The following is a 19,119-nucleotide window of genomic DNA, read 5'->3' on the forward strand; positions in this document are numbered from 1 at the left end:
CAACTCTCAAAGCTTTTAAAACCATTATCTTAGAGGTTAGGATTTTAACATCTGAGTTTTAGGGGAACACAAATATTCAAACCACAGTACCAGATGTTTTATTAAATGAGGAAAGTAACTCCCTGCTTCACAGTCATATTTTCTATTACATACTTCCCGCAGCATCCCTAACTGCCTTCTTATAACATAGATCGCGGGTGTCCTTGTAATCACTTTTAGTTTTTTTCAATTCCAAACAAAATATCATAATTCCTAATCAAGGTAACACAATTATTTCAACATGTGTACAATAAGTCCTGTCCATAATTTACAAAGTCAGAATATATTCATTATTTGTTCTGAATATATAATAGCAAATAAAGATTCAGCAGTATTGTATAATAGCTAATATTATATGAGACACTGGCAGGAGAGATCAGCATGTGTGTTGTTAACTTGATTTTCCAGGTTTATATTTTCCTTTTGTAAGAATTCAGGAAGTTAAATTACATACTTTAAATTCAGGCATATGAAACTAAATAGTACTTAACGTTAAATTACAAAGATAATATCAATGACCAATTTTAAGAGTGTCTACAAATTTTTATTTTGTTTCATACCAATTTAAAAATAAATACATATTTTATTGATACTAATACATATTATTAGTTTAATAAATATTCTAGTTTTACATATTGGTTCACAAAAGAATTATATAAACTTCTTAAAAATAAAATCTATACTATAGCTTTTATTGAACTGCAAGAGACCAATTTTAATATTTAACTATACATGTAAAATCTGTAAAAACAATACAATAATTTAAAAATTATAGTTCCAACTTCCTGTTTTTTGAAATTATTCTGATGTTTCTTCTACACTCAAGTCCCAACCTTCTCTACTTCTAGAAGCTGAATAAGAAAGACATGGAAGATACAGCAGGCAGGCAACACAGGTTCTATAGGGAAACCTGATCAAGTCCCTTAGCTTCTCTTGTTCTGTTGATTTCTCTACAGGGTGGGGATCACTACAGTCCCATTTAATTAAAAGAAACTGGATTTAAACACCTGATTCTAAGGACGGTGGTACACTCTTGAGAAAAGAGGTAAAGCTTTTATCTGTATGAAAGGCAATTACTCAGACCTAAAAGCTCAACAGACAATTAAGGGTTTAAATTATACAATGTTTTCCCATCTTCTCCAGATACAACCTCAATTACATAGTTTTTTAGCTTGAAATACTAATTGAATTCAACATGATTGTTGATAAAATGCCCTTCAGTTAGAAAAGGAGGAGGAGAGAGAAGGGAGGGGAAGGAAAAAAATTCTATTAACTAGGAGATATTTTACAGATAGAAATCTACAATTTCAAATATATCCCACCTGAATGAACACTGAAATAAAGAGATTTTTAACATTTACAAGCTTCCTAGTACTTTAGCAATTTATATTATAGATTAGTTAACTACAGAATACTAGATTCTCATTATTTTTTCTGAGTACTGTTTTAAACTTTAAGGGTTAACTAAGAGTTATCAACACAAAATAATACTTCATGCAAAAGTATCACTTTTATAATAATCTTTTTCTTGTATGAAACTAATTTCCTTAAAAAATAGCTACTATATACTGAAAACAGTATTATGCCAAATATTTCCCACATACATAAGTTTCTAATACATACTACCTATAAGCTACAGAAAATAGTCAAACATTTAACAAGAAGGCAGATTATATTCTTTCATTTCACCAACTGCCATATCAAAAGTTACTTATCTTTGAAGGAAAATATTTTCTGGCAATAATTTTATCCCATTGACAACTGATTTACATCTAAAGTTTAGATGTCCTATTTATCAAGCAATGAAGGCTCTAGAGACTAGCAAAGATTTCCATTTAAGATATTATTCCATATTATTGTCTATTTCATCTTACTACAAGACAAATTAATAAATATGCTACAGGACTGTGCTATTCAATACAGTATCCACTGGCCTCATGTGGCTAATGAGCACTTAAAATGTGGCTTGCCCAAATTTGTAAAATGCATACCGGATTTCAAAAAATTAGTACAAGAAACAGTACAAACTATCAGAATAAATCTTTACATCAATTACATGTTAAAATGATAACATTTTGGATGTATCGAGTTAAATAAAATATTAAAATTAACTTCAGCTGTTTATTTTTATTTTTTAATGTGGCTTCTAGAATTTTTTAATTACATATATCACTTACGTTATTGTTCTATCCTACAGCATTGCTATAGAAGCAGCGGACTCAATTATTTATGTTAATATCCATCCCAACCCACATCATTAAGCTTTTATATCATTATAGTATGAGATAACATATTTAATAGATGATCACAAGATTCCTGAGCTTAGAATCATGAACACCTCCACTCTTAAAAATGAAACCAAACAAAACCTGCTGTAATTATCCTGGCAACAGTGATAAACTTTAGATTTGTGTTAGGTATGAGTCTGCAAAAAAGACAAAAGGAATGTTCTGGAATGATGGAAACGTTCTAAATCCAGATTGTGCTGATGGCTGCATAGTTCTACATATGTATTAAAAAAAATCAAGTGGGTAAATTACATAATATGTAAATTATATATCAATAAGGTTGTTTTTGTTTTTTTAAAGTACACAGCTAGAGCCCAGCAGATCTAAGGGGCCATCTAGAAGCTGCACATACATTTTAGGTGATTCAAACATAATTTTTAAATTCATCATTCTCACAATGAAAATGTTTCCATGAGGGTAATTTTACCTAGAGTGGGTCCATGTTTAACAGTGAATTATGTAATTAGTTATTGGAGGTATATGTTGATAAGGACAAAGAGAGCACTAGAGTAGAGATAGTGGGCAGTTTATTTGCTTTTAGGGACAGCCAGTTCAGGAAATAATAGCCCTTGTAGTAATGTGTACTATCTTGTCACAAATCCCTTACTCAAGTTAGGCACCTTTGGAATTTCACCATCCTAGATAGAACAGTAGAATATGAGACTTCCTACTCTACACTAATAAAAACAAATAAAAAATAGATGAAGTCAAAACTAACATTTACCAATTTCCATGGGAAACTGAAACTGAACTACTGAGTTTTCTTTCACTATTGCAGAACAAAAAAAAGGAGAAACCTAGTAATTCAAAAGTACATTCAATTTAGAAAAGGATACTGGTAATTAATAAATCATTAAGAATATAGAATCCTTTGTGCATTCCTTCTGTCAGATCTTGATCAATCTAGATACTATGAGATAATTTACGGTGAACATTGTGCTGCTGCCACCTTTTGTTTTTTGAAATCTATCATCACCAGTGGCAAAAAATAAATAAAAACAAAAGCAAAAAACAGCTTCACTGTTCCACTTTGTCAAAATGGGTGTGAAGCACTATGATTTATTCTTTCTTTACACTCAAGTAAAACACAGATCAAACTATCATGCACTTGAAACACTATATACCTTTGTGCATTTCACGTCATGTTTAGCATGTATTTCAGGGCTCACTTTACCCTATTAACAACAACAAAACAGTAGACAGAGGAATACTAACACATAAACAACCAACATTAAACACGGAAATGGATTTCGAGATGTCTGCATGTACACAAAAAGATAAATATATACAAAGATTTGCCTGGACACCTGAATTGCCTCAAGTTCTCATTTTAGAAGTAAACTAGATGGAGAGTTCAAAACCCAAAGTCATTTAGAATGTGAAAATCATTTAGAAATTCTCACTTAAGGCACCCACAGAATTAGGGGACCCACAATACTCAATTCTAATCATTATAAAATGATATCTAGGCACTTGAATAAGACTGTATTTGTTCTAGTTACAGACTGATGCTTTTAAGAGTCTCAAGATAAGTCTTGGACACCAACTGAATTCCACATTTTAAATTGGGGCCAGGCACGGTGGCTCATGCTTACAATCCCAACACTTTGGGAGGCTGAGGTGGGGAATGGCTTGAGGCCAGGAGTTCAAGACCAGCCTGGGCAACATAGTGTGACCACATCTCTACAAAAAATTAAACAAAAATTAGCCGTGCATAGTGGCGTGCATCTGTATTCCCAGCTATTCAGGAGGCTGAGGTAGAATAACCCCTTGAGCGGTCAGATCAAAGCTGCAGTGAGCTGTGATCATACCACTGCCCTCCAGCCTGGGCAACAGAGTGAGAGCCTGTCTCAAAATTAAAAAAAAAAAAAAATGAAAATGCTCTCTCTTAGATAGCTATTTACTTTAGGAATAAAACCAAACATTGTACTAGTAAACCAAAAACATTTCACATTTTTCTACCGGCTATGCAGAAGAGTGGAATCAATGATTTTTATAGGCCATGTAACTGAGAGAAATAGTTGATCCGTAGTACTACAAGTTTGAATGTATTTTGCCTCTCATAAAGCTTTTCGTAAATCACCATAGAAGTTGGTTAAAGTGCTTGCCATGGCTGTATCTACCGCAGACTGAGGAATCATCCCACGCAGATCTGTCTGAATATATCCTGTCAAAAGACTCTGGTTTGGGTTGTCCTTAAGTGGAACACAAAACCAACCACAGGGATGGTTATATCCTCGAACAAATTCTGGTCTCTTTTCATCCCAGTCAAGACTTATTCCTATAAGGCAATTTTTAAAATAGCACTATTAATAGCAATAACTGACATAAAACTCTCATTTTAAAATATTACCAGAATTCTTATTTACATATTTATTCTTATCCATATAGATGAAAATTAAATCCCAAAGTGACCATGGCAGAGTGAAAAAGAGACTTACCAAGGAGGATTCTGACAAGAGGTTGGCAGATAGGTAATGGGGAAACTTTTAATCCCCTCAGAATACATGACATCATATCATCTTAGTACTCCTTGGAAGCTACAAATCTTGGTTGTAGTACCCAGGCCTCGAGGTGCCAATAATCGAATCCATGGTACCGTAACTATTCCCCACAGCGACTACCATATTATACTTTGGTACTGGCTAGTTAAGAATAAACAAGTAGATGTTTACTTACAACTGCTAACTTAAGTATATACTATATACAAAATAATATTAATCTACCTATAGGTACGTTTTAGAAAACAGGAGCCTTCCAATGGCAGTATTTTTAATCTTGAAAAGAAAAATACAACACAGCTCAAGGAAGGAAGAATATTCTAAAACATACAAAATCTAGTATTTCTATGTGTATGACCAAGAAACTGTTTTCTGAGAGTGGCTTAGAAGAAAATCCATTTACTAGAACCCTTTCTTAGAGGCAGTCATGTGATCCCCATTTGCTACCTCTGACCTAGAGGATACTGTGTAACTGGGAACAAAAACTAATCAGAAAGGTTTCAAAACTCTTTTGATATTGTTATTTTACTCCCTAGAGTTTAGCATTTGCAAAAAATGTTAGTGATTACAGAGTCAGAGTTGAAAATATATCTCACAAGGAAAGAAACATCCAGCCGAGAGAACACAAATATTTAAACCATACTGAAAAAAAGCATAACATGTTGAGATTATTACCACAAGATAAAAGCCCTTCTTTATAGCCCACAGTATAGGAGAAATCAACAAATTCTCTTGGTGAAATTATATTCCAAAGCTGACCAGCAGTAGTGTAACGCATCACACAGCAATTCTGAAAAAGAAGAGGTAAGACAAGTGTTACTACTATAGGAAACATACATAGCTTCATATATCATAAACTTATCTCTGGAAAGAAACTAATATTTATTTAAAATGTTTCATAATTATAATAATTCTTACACTGATTCTGACAGGTCTAGATCTCTATTCTAAATCTCACTGCTATTGGATGGCCATGAAGAAGATATATAATCAAAATACAGAGGAACAAGTTATCCGGTATCCAAATATCTAATTAAATGCAGTTGTCTTATTCTACGTAACATTCCAAATGGAATTAGGGATGTAGACTGTTTCAGTGTTTACGATCAAATCTACAAATACTTTGGCTACAACAGCAAACATTTTAATTAAAAAATTCAAACATTAAGCAATGAATTAATAAAAATAGAAACAGGGCAGGTCATTTTGGCTATATAATTTTAGAATATCTAAGGTGGCATTTTTATCTTTGGTCATTGATGTTGGCTTAGTATTAATGGAAAAGCTGCACACATTCACCTAGAAACCTAAATATGACGGTGGTGTTTTCAGAATTTTAGATTTCAGAATCTTAACTAAAGATTTACAATGAAGGATGCTGAATATAGTTTTAAGCAGCAAGCGTATAGCTACTGTGGAAAACAAACTCAGTCTAACACTCATGAATTAGTATGAGGAAACAAACTTTTTAAGAGGCAGCATGGGACTCCCCTGTGATATCTTTGTCGTGACTTCTATTCTCAAAGCAATGAATATAAGTGTGTACAAATGCTCATGCTCACGTGCTCTGGCTCACTCATGCCCTCCCTCATGCACATACACACAGTCTAAAGTAATGTTTCTACATAGATACCTCTTCAAAGTTCTCCAGAATATCCAAAGAAGTCATCAAGCTGTCCCAATCCAAACGACAAGGACCTGGGCGTATATGGTCTATTATACTATTGACAAGGTCATCTATAACACCCTGGGCTTTGTAGCTGGAGAAAAAAAGTTTAAGTCAATTGCTGTTACAATAAAAAAATTCAGCATACCCTTATAGTGCACAGCTAACTTTCAAAGTAAGGATAAAAATTAGGTAGGGTAGGGTGGCTCATGTCTGTAATCCCAGCATTCTGGGAGGCTGAGGTGAGTGGATCACTTGACGTCAGGAGTTCGAGACCAGCCTGGCCAACGTGGCAAAAACCTGTCTCTACTAAAATTACAAAAATTAGCCAGGCATGGTGGCATGCGCCTATAGTCCCAGCCAGTTGGGAGGCTGAGGCAGGAGAATCACTTGAACCCCTGAGGTGGAGGTTGCAGTGAGCCAAGATCATGCCACTGCACTCCAGCCTAGGTGACAGAGTGAGATTCCATCTCAAAAAAAAAAAAAAAAAAAGAATAGAAAAGAATAAAAATTAATGAAGGGTGGGCCTGGCATGGTGGCTTATGCCTGTAATCCCAGCACTTTGGGAGGCCAGGGCGGGCGGATCACCTGAGGTCGGGAGTTTCAGATCAGCCTGACCAACATGGAGAAACCCAGTCTCTACTAAAAATACAGAATCAGCCGGGCATGTTGGCTCCTGCCAGTAATCCCAGCTACTTGGGAGGCTGAGACAGGAGAATCGCTTGAACCTGGGAGGTGGAGGTTGAGGTGAGCCGAGATCACACCATTGCACTCCAGCCTGGGCAACGAGAGTGAAATTCCATCTCAAAAAATAATAATAATAATAATGAAAGTTTTTTTTTTTTCTAAAGGGAATAAATCCCAGTAACTTTTCTGATAAATTACAGTCTACCAGTTATTGTTATCAGCATGTACCCTTTGTCCTCAAATCTAATAAGAGAACTGAGGGCTATACTATGTGTCATAATGAAGATAATAAAGTCCTTTCATGTTATAGCATAGCCAAAAACAGTTTATAGAATGCCATAAGGTTTCCATTTATTTTTATATTCTTTCCTCAGTTATCCTCTGACATACTAGTACATGAATATTTTTACCCTGACTTTTAAAAACTTTTTATTAGGAACAGAGAAATAGGCCAATAGAACAGAACACCAAGGAACTGACTCATAAATATGTCAGAACGTGACATATTTCAAAGGCGGCATCACTTATCAGTGGAGAAAAATGTACAATTCCATAAATGGTGTGCCTAGATTCAATAGTTATCCTTATGGAGAAAATAAAACTTAGATAATTAATTCCAGATAAATTAAATATCTGTGTAAAACATGTAAAATGGGCCAGGTGCGGTAGCTCATGCCTGTAATCCCAGCACTTTGGGAGGCCGAGGTGGGCGGACCACGAGGTCAGGAGATCGGGACCATCCTGGCCAACATGGTGAAACCCCGTCTCTACTAAAAATACAAAAATTAGCTGGGCGTGGTGGCGCGTGCCTGTAGTCCCAGCTACTCAGGAGGCTGAGGCAGGAGAATAGCTTGAACCAGGTAGTTGGAGGCTGCAGTGAGCCAAGATTGCGCCACTGCACTCCAGCCTGGCGACACAGCGAGACTCAGTCTCAAACGAACAAACAAAAAAACACATAAAATGAAAAACTTTAAAATTTTGAGAAAAATATACAAGATACCATTTTTGTGACCTCAGAGTACAGGGGGATTTCTTGAATATGTAAAACACAGAAAAACACAAATAATACTAAAGATCAATTAAAATTAAAAACATGCATACCACACAAGACAAAATAAGTCATTTTTTAAAACTAGCCACACACTGGGAGAAGGCAGTGTAACACATATAAACAGAGAATTATTATACAGGATATATGAATAACTCCTATAAACCAATGAAAAAAGAAAATCCAAAGAAAAGATGGGCAAAGGACATGGTAAGACTGACCTGAAATGTCAAGAAATATACAAAAGATTTCAACTTCACTAGTAATCAAGTAAATACTAACAAGAACAATCTGATTAATACCCCTCAGACTGACAGATTAAAAACTCATAAGTAGTAAATGGAGGGGGATGAGAATCCTTAAACTGCTACTTTAGAGAGCAAGTTGGTAATGTCTAGTAAGGTTGGAAGATATACATCCCTAAGACCTAAAGAAAATTACACGTGTGCACAAAAAGATATACACCAAGAGGTTTACTATAGCATTGTACTTTATAGAGAAAAATTGACAACGGCCTAAAAATCTATCAATAGGTGAATCTACAAACATAGATAAAAACATTGTGGTATATTCACATAGAGGGAAAATAATGGATTTACATATAACAACATGGCTAAAACCTGAGAACATAATATTTAATAAAAAAGGCAAATTACTAAATAAAATATGTACATACAAACACATATACATGAATATAAAAAACACACCAAATAATGCTTTTCATTGTTTATGGATATATAAATATGTGGTCAAAGTATGAAACAGGAACAATACACATAACTGCAGGACAGCAGTTACTTCTGGAGATGAAAGAAAGGAGATGAAATAAGCAATTAGCTCCAGCTCTATCAGTACCTTTTTTTTTAAAGCATTTGAAGCTATTTAATCATTTTATAACTCAAGCCAAACTTGTATTACCTCCCCCACCATAAATCTGCTCTCCCATTTTGTATTCTTTAACTTGGGGTAGATGGAGGTAATACAAATTAATCCAGTCAGATTAGAAAATCTTAGATTCAACTATGGCTCTTCTTCTTCTCTTAACCCCATTTCCATAGTCAGAACTAATCAGTCACTACATTTTTATCAGGAGGATTTCCTAAATGTAAAGTACTTAGAACAATATTTGGCTCTCAATAAATGTTGGTTATCATTGCCACCACCATCGCTATCATTAAATCTTTCACATGCATTTGCCCTTTCTGACTTCTGTGCTGCGGCCTCAGTTAGAGCACTTTGTGTCCAACTCAACACATCAGGTCCTATCTCTTTTGATCACATATCCCTTTAAGAATCTGAAAAAAAAAAAAAAAACACCAGTGTTTTTCATATGTGTTTATGCAGTAGATATGCAATTCCTTCTGCCTAGAACATGAACTCTTTCATTCCTTAAGAAATACTTATTCTTCCCTTAAGTGTTAGCTCAAACATTAGTTCTCTATGAAGTCTTTTCAGATCTCCAAGCATAAAGCTCCCTTGGCACTCTTGATACTTTCAACCCTCACTGGGAATTACTAATTTAAAGAATTAACTTCCATACTTGCTTACAATGCTTAATCCAAATCCAATTTCCCCGTCCTCATCATAAATATTGTAAAATTCATCTTTCTGGAAATGTTATCTTTGGCATTACACTTCAGAACATTCTGTATATACTAACAGGGTCCAGCAGTTTTATTTTGAAAAATGGCTGTCTTAGGGATGTGAACATTCTACTCCAAGTATGCAAGGCAGTTGTCTCTACAAGCTTTAAAAAACAATATATTATTTTCTTATGTTATTAAATAATCTTCAAAAATGTGGTTTTTAAAGGCTGTATCATGTTCTATCACAGATGTTTCCCACTGAATTGTCTCCTACTGTTGATTACTCAGGTTTATAATTTTGAATATTATAAATAATGCTGTGATAAAAGAGCAAGTACTTAAATCACTGTTATCTTTCTGATAAATTCTTCAAGATAAGTTCCTAAGATAAAATGTTCTACAGCCCTGAGTAAATGTAGAATATTAGAAGGGTCATGTATACAATGCTAAGAAATTCAGATTTTAGCAGTCATTTTATATCACTATTTATGACCTCCTCACCACCAACTCAGCCCACAAAGGACACAGACATTTTTAAGGCTCTGAATTCATAAGCCCAATTTGCTTTCCAGAAAGTTAAAAAAAAATCGCCAGGTGTGGTGGCTCATGCCTGCAATCCCAGCAATTTGGGAGACCAAGGCGGGATGTCAGGAGTTCAAGAGCAGCCTAGCCAAGATGGTGAAACCCCATCTCTACTAAAAACTACAAAAAAAATTAGCCAGGCACAGTGGCAGGTGCCTGTAATCCGAGCTACTGGGGAGGCTGAGGCAGAAGAATCGCTTGAACCCGGGAGGCAGAGGTTGCAGTGAGCAGAGATTGTGCCACCGCACTCCAGGCTAGGTGACAGAGTGGGACTCTGTCTCAAAAAAACAGTTAAAAAACTCTTAAAAAGCTAAATCTTACTAGCAATGACTACTTAGTGACAATGCATATAAGTTAAGTTTTGAAATGTCTTAAGAGCTACGTAAATCTATAAAAAGGTACTTACAGATATCCATTAAATTCTTCTGAGGGTTTTCTCCAAACAGTTACATCTTTCTAGAAAAATGAAAACATTATATGGTAATAATTACATAGGTGGAACCCTAGACACAAAACTGATAATTTTATAAGTCTAGAGAATTTGTCTTTGCATTAAAATAAAACCAGTACATTTTCAGAATACATAAAAGTCATCTATACCATAAAAGGATTTGTATTTGAATTTCTTCTGCATCCTAAAGTTCTTCACATTGTACTTAAATTACAGACCTCCAAAGAATATTTCCAGTAGTATTTAATGATATACAAACACTGTAAGATTCAATGATGGCACTATCTTAGTCCAATCTTATCTATTTACCATTACTGATGCATTCAGACTGTAACACTAGGAACACTATTTCATTCTGACATTGTTCATAACTTTTAAAAAATTAAACAATTCACATTTATTATGATAGTGCTACCATGAATTTGTCCCTACATTTTTTCCTCATCATTTCCCAAGTAATTCTGAATATCAGAATAGCTAGAGCACTTAACTAGAAGTGTCCTGGGTTCTAGAATTAGTTCTAGCAACACTCAAGTCACCCATGTAATAGTTTGGGCAAGTCACATTAGTAAAAAGGAATACTAACTAGCTACCTTCGTAGGTTTTTTGATATACCTGAAACTATTCCAAACTCTCAAATACTACACTTTCTTAAATTAATAATGATACATTTTATTTGCTTGACTTAAGAGGCCATTCTTTAGGTTCTAGTTGCCATGAGCCTATTCTCTTGTCTAATATCCAAAGAGCTAATGAAAGCAGTATAGGATTACCACTGATGCATTTCTTCCTCTGTGTGACATTAGACTATCAACTTTATTAGCTCAATTATTTTTCTTGCATATCCATCCAAAGTATGGTCTTTGTCCATATTGTTCCATTTAATTTTAAAAGTCATCAACCAATTCATTAGATAGAAGATATACCCCAAATATAAGTAATTGAACTAATTTACCGTTTTCTTAGCAACTCGCCACTTATCTTCTTCAATGCTATGGTACTGGATGAGAGTGTTTTTAAGTTTAGTTGCAAAAGCAGCAACATCAGACAGGCTTTCCATTACTTCTCTCTGTTATGGAGACCAAGATTAGCATCAGCAAAAACCACAGTTTGAGGCAATAGGCCAGTGGGTCTCAAATCTGGTTTCACAATATAATAACCTACCAGAGCTATAAAAGATAGCTACCCTCACCCCAAATCAACTAATCATAATCTCTGAGAGTAGGACCTAGGCATAGTTTTTTTCTAATTGCTCCCAAGATGAATAACCCACAGCCAGAGGTGAGAATTACATATATTTTACAATTAAAATCACTCATACAAAAAAGTAGAAGAGAAGACAGGAGGAGGGGGAAGCGATTGTGTCTCTCATATATATATACGTGCTGTTAACTCCCAGACATTTGACTCCAGTCCTCTTTGTTTCAATGAGCTCAAAAATCCCAGATCCAGAAGCCTACTTAAAGCTTCAAGCCTAAAGGGAATCTCTTGCCTCCCCTGGCTTCCCTCAATTTGTCACAGTATTCCTCATTTTAACAATTTACTATTAAAATGGCAATTGAGCCCAAGTTCTCAAGTCAAAAGGCTTGGAATTGCCCTTAATAGGAATAGGTTCCTTTTAACACCATCATACCTCATTGTCTACAGTGTTCTAGTCCCACTGGTTTTCTTTCTGTCCCTCAAACAGGCTAGCTTATCGCTGACTTGGGGTCTTTGATATGGCTAGATCCCAAATCTTAGCATCACTAATAACAATGTAATGCCAATTTCAGTTTAAACCTCCTATCCTTCATAAAGCCTTCCTAAGTTACTATTACATCTTTATTTTCTTCATAGTGCTTATCATTATCTGACAATATAATAACTTATTTATAGGTGTATGATTCTACTCTTTGACCACCTCATTCCTAACTAATAGCATAGAAGTCCTTGTCTTATTCACCACTATATCTCCACCACCTAGAACACTGCCTGGCACATAGTAGGCCCTTATTTTGTTGATATGTTATTGCCTCAGAACAAGAATTACTTGGTCTTTGTCTTCTTTTGGTGCCAGGGCACTCCTACTTTTCACTATTCTATCTCTATTCCTTCCATCTTCAGTAAAAGGCTAAAGAAGAAAAGAGTTTTAGGGGTAAAGTTGCCCATTACAGAACCATCAAATTGCTGGAAAGGAGGTCAAGAAAACATCTAAATGAAATCTCAAGCCTCACCCTCTATGGGAATAAGGCTGCAGTTGTCAACTACGGATGCACACATCAGAATCACCTTTATACGCTTTGTACTAGTTGTTGCTGTTTTTAGGTGTTAGATTGTAGGGCCCAGTGCCAAATAGTCTAATTCAGTGGCTTTGTTCTGGAATGGGCCTCAGAAATGTAGGTCCTTTAAAATAGTCTCACTAATTATTCTGTTGTCTGGCCAGGGATCAGAACTAACTGATCTAAAAATTAACGTGACAGAAATAAATTAAGGTTGTAGTCAATATTTAAATACCACTAATTAGAGCATATAAGCCATTAAAATTTATAAATACTAAAATTAGGTAGAAACATGGGAAAGTATACAAAGAAAATTCAATATAACTTTTAAGATCTATAATAAGTATAGATCCAATCCATGGATGACAAGTTGATGAGCTCATTCAAAAAGGTCTCTCAGTCAAGAATATACCTAATTTCCATTCAAGAGGCTGTCAACTTGATAGCCAGTACAATGACTTTATTCAAGAGTATGCCACAAACAAGCAGAAGTTCTTGCAGAAGGCTTGTAAAAGAGATTTAATTTATCTGTTACAGGGATCACTATGATTAAACACATTCTTTAAACCCAAAGGTCACCTGCTAGGTTCCCGTGGTTGGCAGATAAGAGTATTTATTCAAAACTTTTTGATAGAAATCAAAGGTGAAACGGAAAGTTATTATTATCATAAGCAAACATTATCACTGGGCAAATCCAGTGCACAGAAAGTTACCTAGAAAGCTAGCTACCTAGAAGAGATGAGAATCTGCAACTTTAAGGTACTTTACTTAGTAATCATTCATACTGATCAGTATAAAGTTCAAGCTCCTTACTATAGCTTACAGGCCCTTTTATAATGTGGCATATTTTCATTACCTAATTTCCACTTATCTTTCCTGGACTCCCCTGAACCTGGGTTAGTTCCACCTCCAATATTTTCTGACAGCAACTCTGTACTATAATTATTCACTTGTTACCTTCTCCCATTTAACTGTAAAATCTTTGGGGGGCAGGAAATCTGGCTTGTTCAGTATTAATTCTCCTTATGTCTAGCACTCAGTAGGAAGACAGTGAATAAAAAATGGAAAAATGTATAGACAATAAGCTACCATTCTCACTTATGGAAGACCTCAAGATATCTAAAGTATGCCCATTTACACCAATCCTAGAGCTTCTGAATAACTAAAACTTCCTTTACCATAATGAAACACAATTTCTCAAGGAGGACTACTATTAAATATTTATCAAGCATCTATTATATACCACGTCCTAGAACTACAGAAACAGATGGAATTCAGATTTTACTCTCAAATTGACTTATTCCACCCTTAAGCTTTCACAGAAATAACAACAACAAAAACTAAAACATTAAAAAATTCTATTAATAGTCTTTTTAAGAGTGTTGCAGCGGGAGGTAGGAAAGGAAGAGAAAGAAGTACAAAATCAGAAAGCTCTCTCTGATTAAATATGTCCAGCAATGTATTTAACCAAGCAGTTAAGTCTTGCATGGATTATTTTCATCAAGATTAAGTCCATAATGAAATAATCGTCGCCATCAAAACTGCTACCTCTGTGTAAACAGGCATAATTGAGCATCTCTCAAAATATTAATATATTCCAGAACCAAGAGGGTTGGGGGTGATGGGTTATCAAGGTCTTGGCTCTCTCTCCTAATATAACAGGGTACTGACATTAATTGAGAGGAAAACACCTCATTTGCCCTCCTGCAATCTCCAACTGTGGAGAATGTCAGGAAAATGTTTTAAATACCATTCTGAACCCATTCTGCACTTCCTTTTACTAATTCAGTCTTTTATTCCCTTATCTCGACCTTATATCAGGAAATTATCCAACTCTAACATTTACATGTCAGAGAGAACAGGCACCACTTAACCTTATCAGAATGTAATAAGTTCATATAAAAGATTTTATACTCTTGTCAGTCCCATGGCCAAATGCTGAGTAATGTCCACCTCCATGTTTTTCCTTTAAACTAATCTTTTTGTTCATGTTTTCTATGCCCATGTTTTTGAAGCTATCACTAGTGGTGATAGTGGCTGCCATCATAGGGAGGGCAGCTGTCTCAAGTTAAAACTTTTCTTGAGGCCATCTATCAGCACCATAGTCTTGACCAATCCAACTCCAATTATTCTCAACTATCTGTCACAGTGAGATGGCATAGGTTCTATTTTAAATATGGAACATAATAAAACATTTAACCTGTAATATAAATTGCGTGTCATAAAAATCTGTTTGGACTTTTGTAGTATGACTAGGTCAGAATTCACTTGTTAAAGAAATGCAGGGATCAGAACGGTCTAACCTCGCGTTACTTGATTAATATGGTTTTCACTTCCGTCAACAGCTTCAGTTTAACATGCCATGGACTTTCCCCAACGTCGTACAAACCAAAGCTTTGTAAATTAAATTATATTTTCTAACTAACATAAAAATTTCAGCATATGCTTGATTTCCAATCAATGTTGAACTGTTAAGTTTTCTAACTCAGACAAGTACAGCAGCGTCTCATTTTTTGAGACTGGCTCTGGCAGGAGCTCACTATTTAAAGAAATGCAACATGGAAGTATATTTCTACAATATGAATAATGAGCCAACTTACTGTTCAAACCCTTAATGCTCTAATACTTGATTTAAAAAAAAACCTAATGCTCTGTACTTGATTTTAAAAAATAACAATAGCTAACATTTATTGATCACTTACTACATGGTCAGTCCTTCTGGCTGCTTTACATTGCATTATTTTATTTAATCCTCACAACAGTAATAGTCCTCGAGAAATTGTGTTTCATTATGGTAAAGGAATTTTAGTTATTCGGAAGCTCTAGGATTGGTGTAAATGGGCATACTTTAGATATCTTGAGGTCTTCCATAAGTGAGAATAGTAGCTTACTGTCTATACATTTTCCCTGTTTTACAGAAAGGGAAAGTAGCAACAGGAAGGTTGAGTCACTTGTCCAAAATCACACAGTTCATAAGTGATGGAGCCAGAATTCCAGCCCAGGGCGTCTGACTTCAGAGCCTAAAGCTCTCTCTTGTAAAACTGTGGAAGCTGATCACAGGCTGGAAGAGACTTCATATAAAAAACCTGGGCCCACTTTGTCAAGTTTTGTCCTGGCTGCTGAACCTAAAAATCTAAGGTAATCTTTCTCAAGTGTAAATTCGGGAAAACAGTGACACTAATTTGGTGAGAAATTATATGAGTTAATACATTTATCAGGGACCTTGGAAAGCAGTAAGCCCTGGGAAAACTTTCTCTCTTGTAATTGGCATCACCTCCGCGAAGCCTGGTGGGACGCGGCTGCCCCTGCGCTGTCTGTGCACCTCCTAAGAACCAGGAAGTGCGGTGCCCTCCGAAGAACAGGACTGCCCCAAATCAAGAGGGCTTACCACCGCCCCTCTCCCACTTAACAGCTGAGGACACTGAGGTCTAATGGATTCCAAGTACTTAAATAGGTGAGCGGCATGCAGTGGCGAGTTGCAAGCCCTGGGATCCTTCCAGCTCGCCCCTTCCCCTCCCTGGGGCTCAGTTTTCTCTTTCATCTGTGAGGTCCACTCCCGTCCGGACGCCGGGGCCCGCCATCCCCAACGTCCACCGCGAGCTCCCTAGATCCACGGTCTGGAGCAGGTCCAGAAGACTCACCTGGCAGGACGCCCCAGGGGCCACAGTCGCCCTCCCCACGGGCCACCCCAATCCTGCCGCGGCTCCGTGGCTCTCCCTACCTTTACCTGAGGTGAAGCAAGGACGTAGAAGCAGCTACGGCGCGCTACCGAGCACCTCACACCGCTCTCAAAAGTACTGCTCAGCCTCCCGGCCCGCCGAGGCGCAGGCGATAGCAGCCAACTTGTAAGTCACCGCTGGTCGCAGCCAACTGGAAGGCACCCAGAGCCTCAGGGCAAGGCGGGCCGAGCCCCCAGCCCCGCCCCCTGGCCCGATCCCGGGGGCTCCGGGGGGGGGCTGAGAGGAGGTGGCCGGAACAACGTGCGCTTGCTCGGATTGGCTGGCGCGGGAGCGTGTGGCCGGCTGATTGGTCGCCGATAAATGGAATGATTCCGCGTGGGTGTGGGCTGGCCCGAGCCGCGCCAGGGTTCCCTGGATGTCTGGGGTTGCCTGCAGGTTTGGATTGGTTGGGTTGTCCTGTGATCACTTAATTGTGAAAGAATTTTGTCAAGCAGTAAACCGACTGGGAGAAATTGAAACAGAAGGCGAAGTGAAGGATCACAGTGAGGGATAAGGCTAGTCCAAATTAATCCCGCTTGTGGATATCCTAGTATCACGCAACTACGCTACTCCTCCCAGGACTAAAAGTCAAATAAGAAAAAGCGCCCATGTAGAGGAGGACGAGCTTTCTGCCTCCTGCTTAGCCTGACTCAGAACTGAGAGAGCTGGGAAGGCAAATGCATATAAACGAAAGTCACTGCCACTATGTGAATTGACCTTTAGCCAAATGTGTTTGTGTGTGGGGGGGGGTGCGTGTGTGTGTTTCCACCCTCAGATAAAGAGTTTAGAGGGCAACCTTAGAAGCAGAGAAAAGGAGGAGGTGTGACAAGTGGATTTAGCAACTGCACGGTGTTGGAGTTTCCATCTACTCGAAGATGAGAAAAATTTCTTCCAGTGGCTGTGAAGTCACCCATCTGATGGGACGCTTGGCAAACAGTGAATTTCTTCCTTTGCCAGAGTAGCTATGATGCACTGATTAGCGAGGCTTGGTTTGTCTGCAAATTGCATTTACTAAGATACGTAGTTTGAAAACCAAAAGCAGGGAAGAATGCAGTGCTACACCATTAGTGATTTCTGATAGACTTGCAACGAAAATAAATAATATTCCATAAATTTTTAAGTCTGCCTCACCAAAAGAATTACCAAATACTACTTGCTAGTTATTATTGGCCGATTTTTTTTTACCTTCATCGTTTATATGTAAAATAATTTGTTTTATAATTTCGTGTGACATAATAGAAGAGTTCTTCGTGTGTTGTAAAGCTCCTTTCACTTAGGAATTATTGGCCAATTATTGAGGTGCTTTGGATGGATGGATGAATACGTAGATAAATAATTTGAAACGGTTGGGGAAAAGTGCTTTGTAATTAAGTTGTACATACTTAATATCTATTGAATCCTCTTAACAGCCCCCTAAGGTAGGTGTGTTTTACAGGCGAGGAGCCCCAGGCATAAATCTTAAGGCAGGTTGCTTAATTATTGAGTGGAGAAACTGGAATTTGGCTGAGGTCTGCTGGACTCTGAAACTGGGCTCTTAGTCTCCATAAAATTCAAATGGTGCTTGGTAGCTCTTTGTCAAGGCACCTGTGAAGACCACTGGGACCATAAATGAAAGGCCTAATTCCTACTGTGAGGGTTTACACAGCTTTAATGGTGGAGAGGAATAAATCCACGTATCTATTTCAAAAAAGTAAAAAAGTTGTATCTCTCATTATTAGGATTCAGTTCTGGATACTTTGCTCAACAGTCTATATATTCTCTTGCAGGATGCTGTAAAACATGTTTAAAACAAAATTAACTTGGCTTTTTTTTTTTTTTGGACGGCGGGAGTCATTACATCACACTTATGCCCCCATGGGATTTCTTATCTTCCATCCAGTTTCTGGGAGGTTTTTGTTTCTTTTGCTTTTGTTCTTCATCTGTTGCCATTTTTCTTGGTTAGAATGAAGTTTGGGTAATTGGAAGCCACTCTGTTGCTATCAAAGTTGAATGCTACTAACAGCAAAGCTGCAGATTCAGAAATACATCTATAAATACATCATCTGGAGCTATTTTTGAGGGTTTAGTATGGTCCAAACACAGTGCTAAGCATTTTACATTTTACAGCAATGCCTGAAAATAGGCATGTACTATTACTGTTTTCATTATACGCATGAGAGAACTGTAGTATGTAAGGCAACAGATAGATCTGCCCTACAAATAGTTTGAAAATGGGAAAATAAGGTCTCCATCTAGAATTCAAATATAAAAGAGGCATATAATGAATTTGATCAGCTAAATGGAAACTTACCCTA

General features: G+C 36.8%; 1 protein-coding gene across 2 annotated transcripts; it reads right to left on the reverse strand.

Moving 5' to 3' along the window:
• Nucleotides 1-561: 561 nt before the first annotated feature.
• STARD4 (StAR related lipid transfer domain containing 4) lies at nt 562-17,120 on the reverse strand. 2 transcript variants are annotated; one of them, XM_009240946.4, is made up of 6 exons: nt 16,834-17,120; nt 11,804-11,917; nt 10,804-10,853; nt 6,462-6,588; nt 5,504-5,618; nt 562-4,608 (listed from the first exon to the last, which is right to left on the reverse strand). In XM_009240946.4, the coding sequence occupies exons 2-6, from the start codon at nt 11,906-11,908 to the stop codon at nt 4,388-4,390; spliced, it is 618 nt and encodes a 205-aa protein (XP_009239221.1). In that variant the 5' UTR covers nt 11,909-11,917; nt 16,834-17,120; the 3' UTR covers nt 562-4,387.
• Between the last annotated feature and the right edge of the window lie 1,999 nt (nt 17,121-19,119).

This window comes from Pongo abelii, chromosome 4, assembly GCF_028885655.2.
Source record: "Pongo abelii isolate AG06213 chromosome 4, NHGRI_mPonAbe1-v2.0_pri, whole genome shotgun sequence".
Classification (NCBI taxonomy): Eukaryota; Metazoa; Chordata; class Mammalia; order Primates; family Hominidae; genus Pongo; species Pongo abelii.

Bases quoted from the DNA above. Each gene is read 5' to 3' on its own strand.
- STARD4 (XM_009240946.4), bottom strand. From the start codon at position 11,908: ATGGAAAGCCTGTCTGATGTTGCTGCTTTTGCAACTAAACTTAAAAAC. The intron at 10,854-11,803 runs GTAAATTAGTTC...TCATTTTTCTAG, and splicing joins GGCGAGTTGCTAAGAAAACG to AAAGATGTAACTGTTTGGAG. The intron at 4,609-5,503 runs GTAATAATCTCA...ATTGCCTTATAG, and splicing joins AGAAGGGCTTTTATCTTGTG to GAATAAGTCTTGACTGGGAT.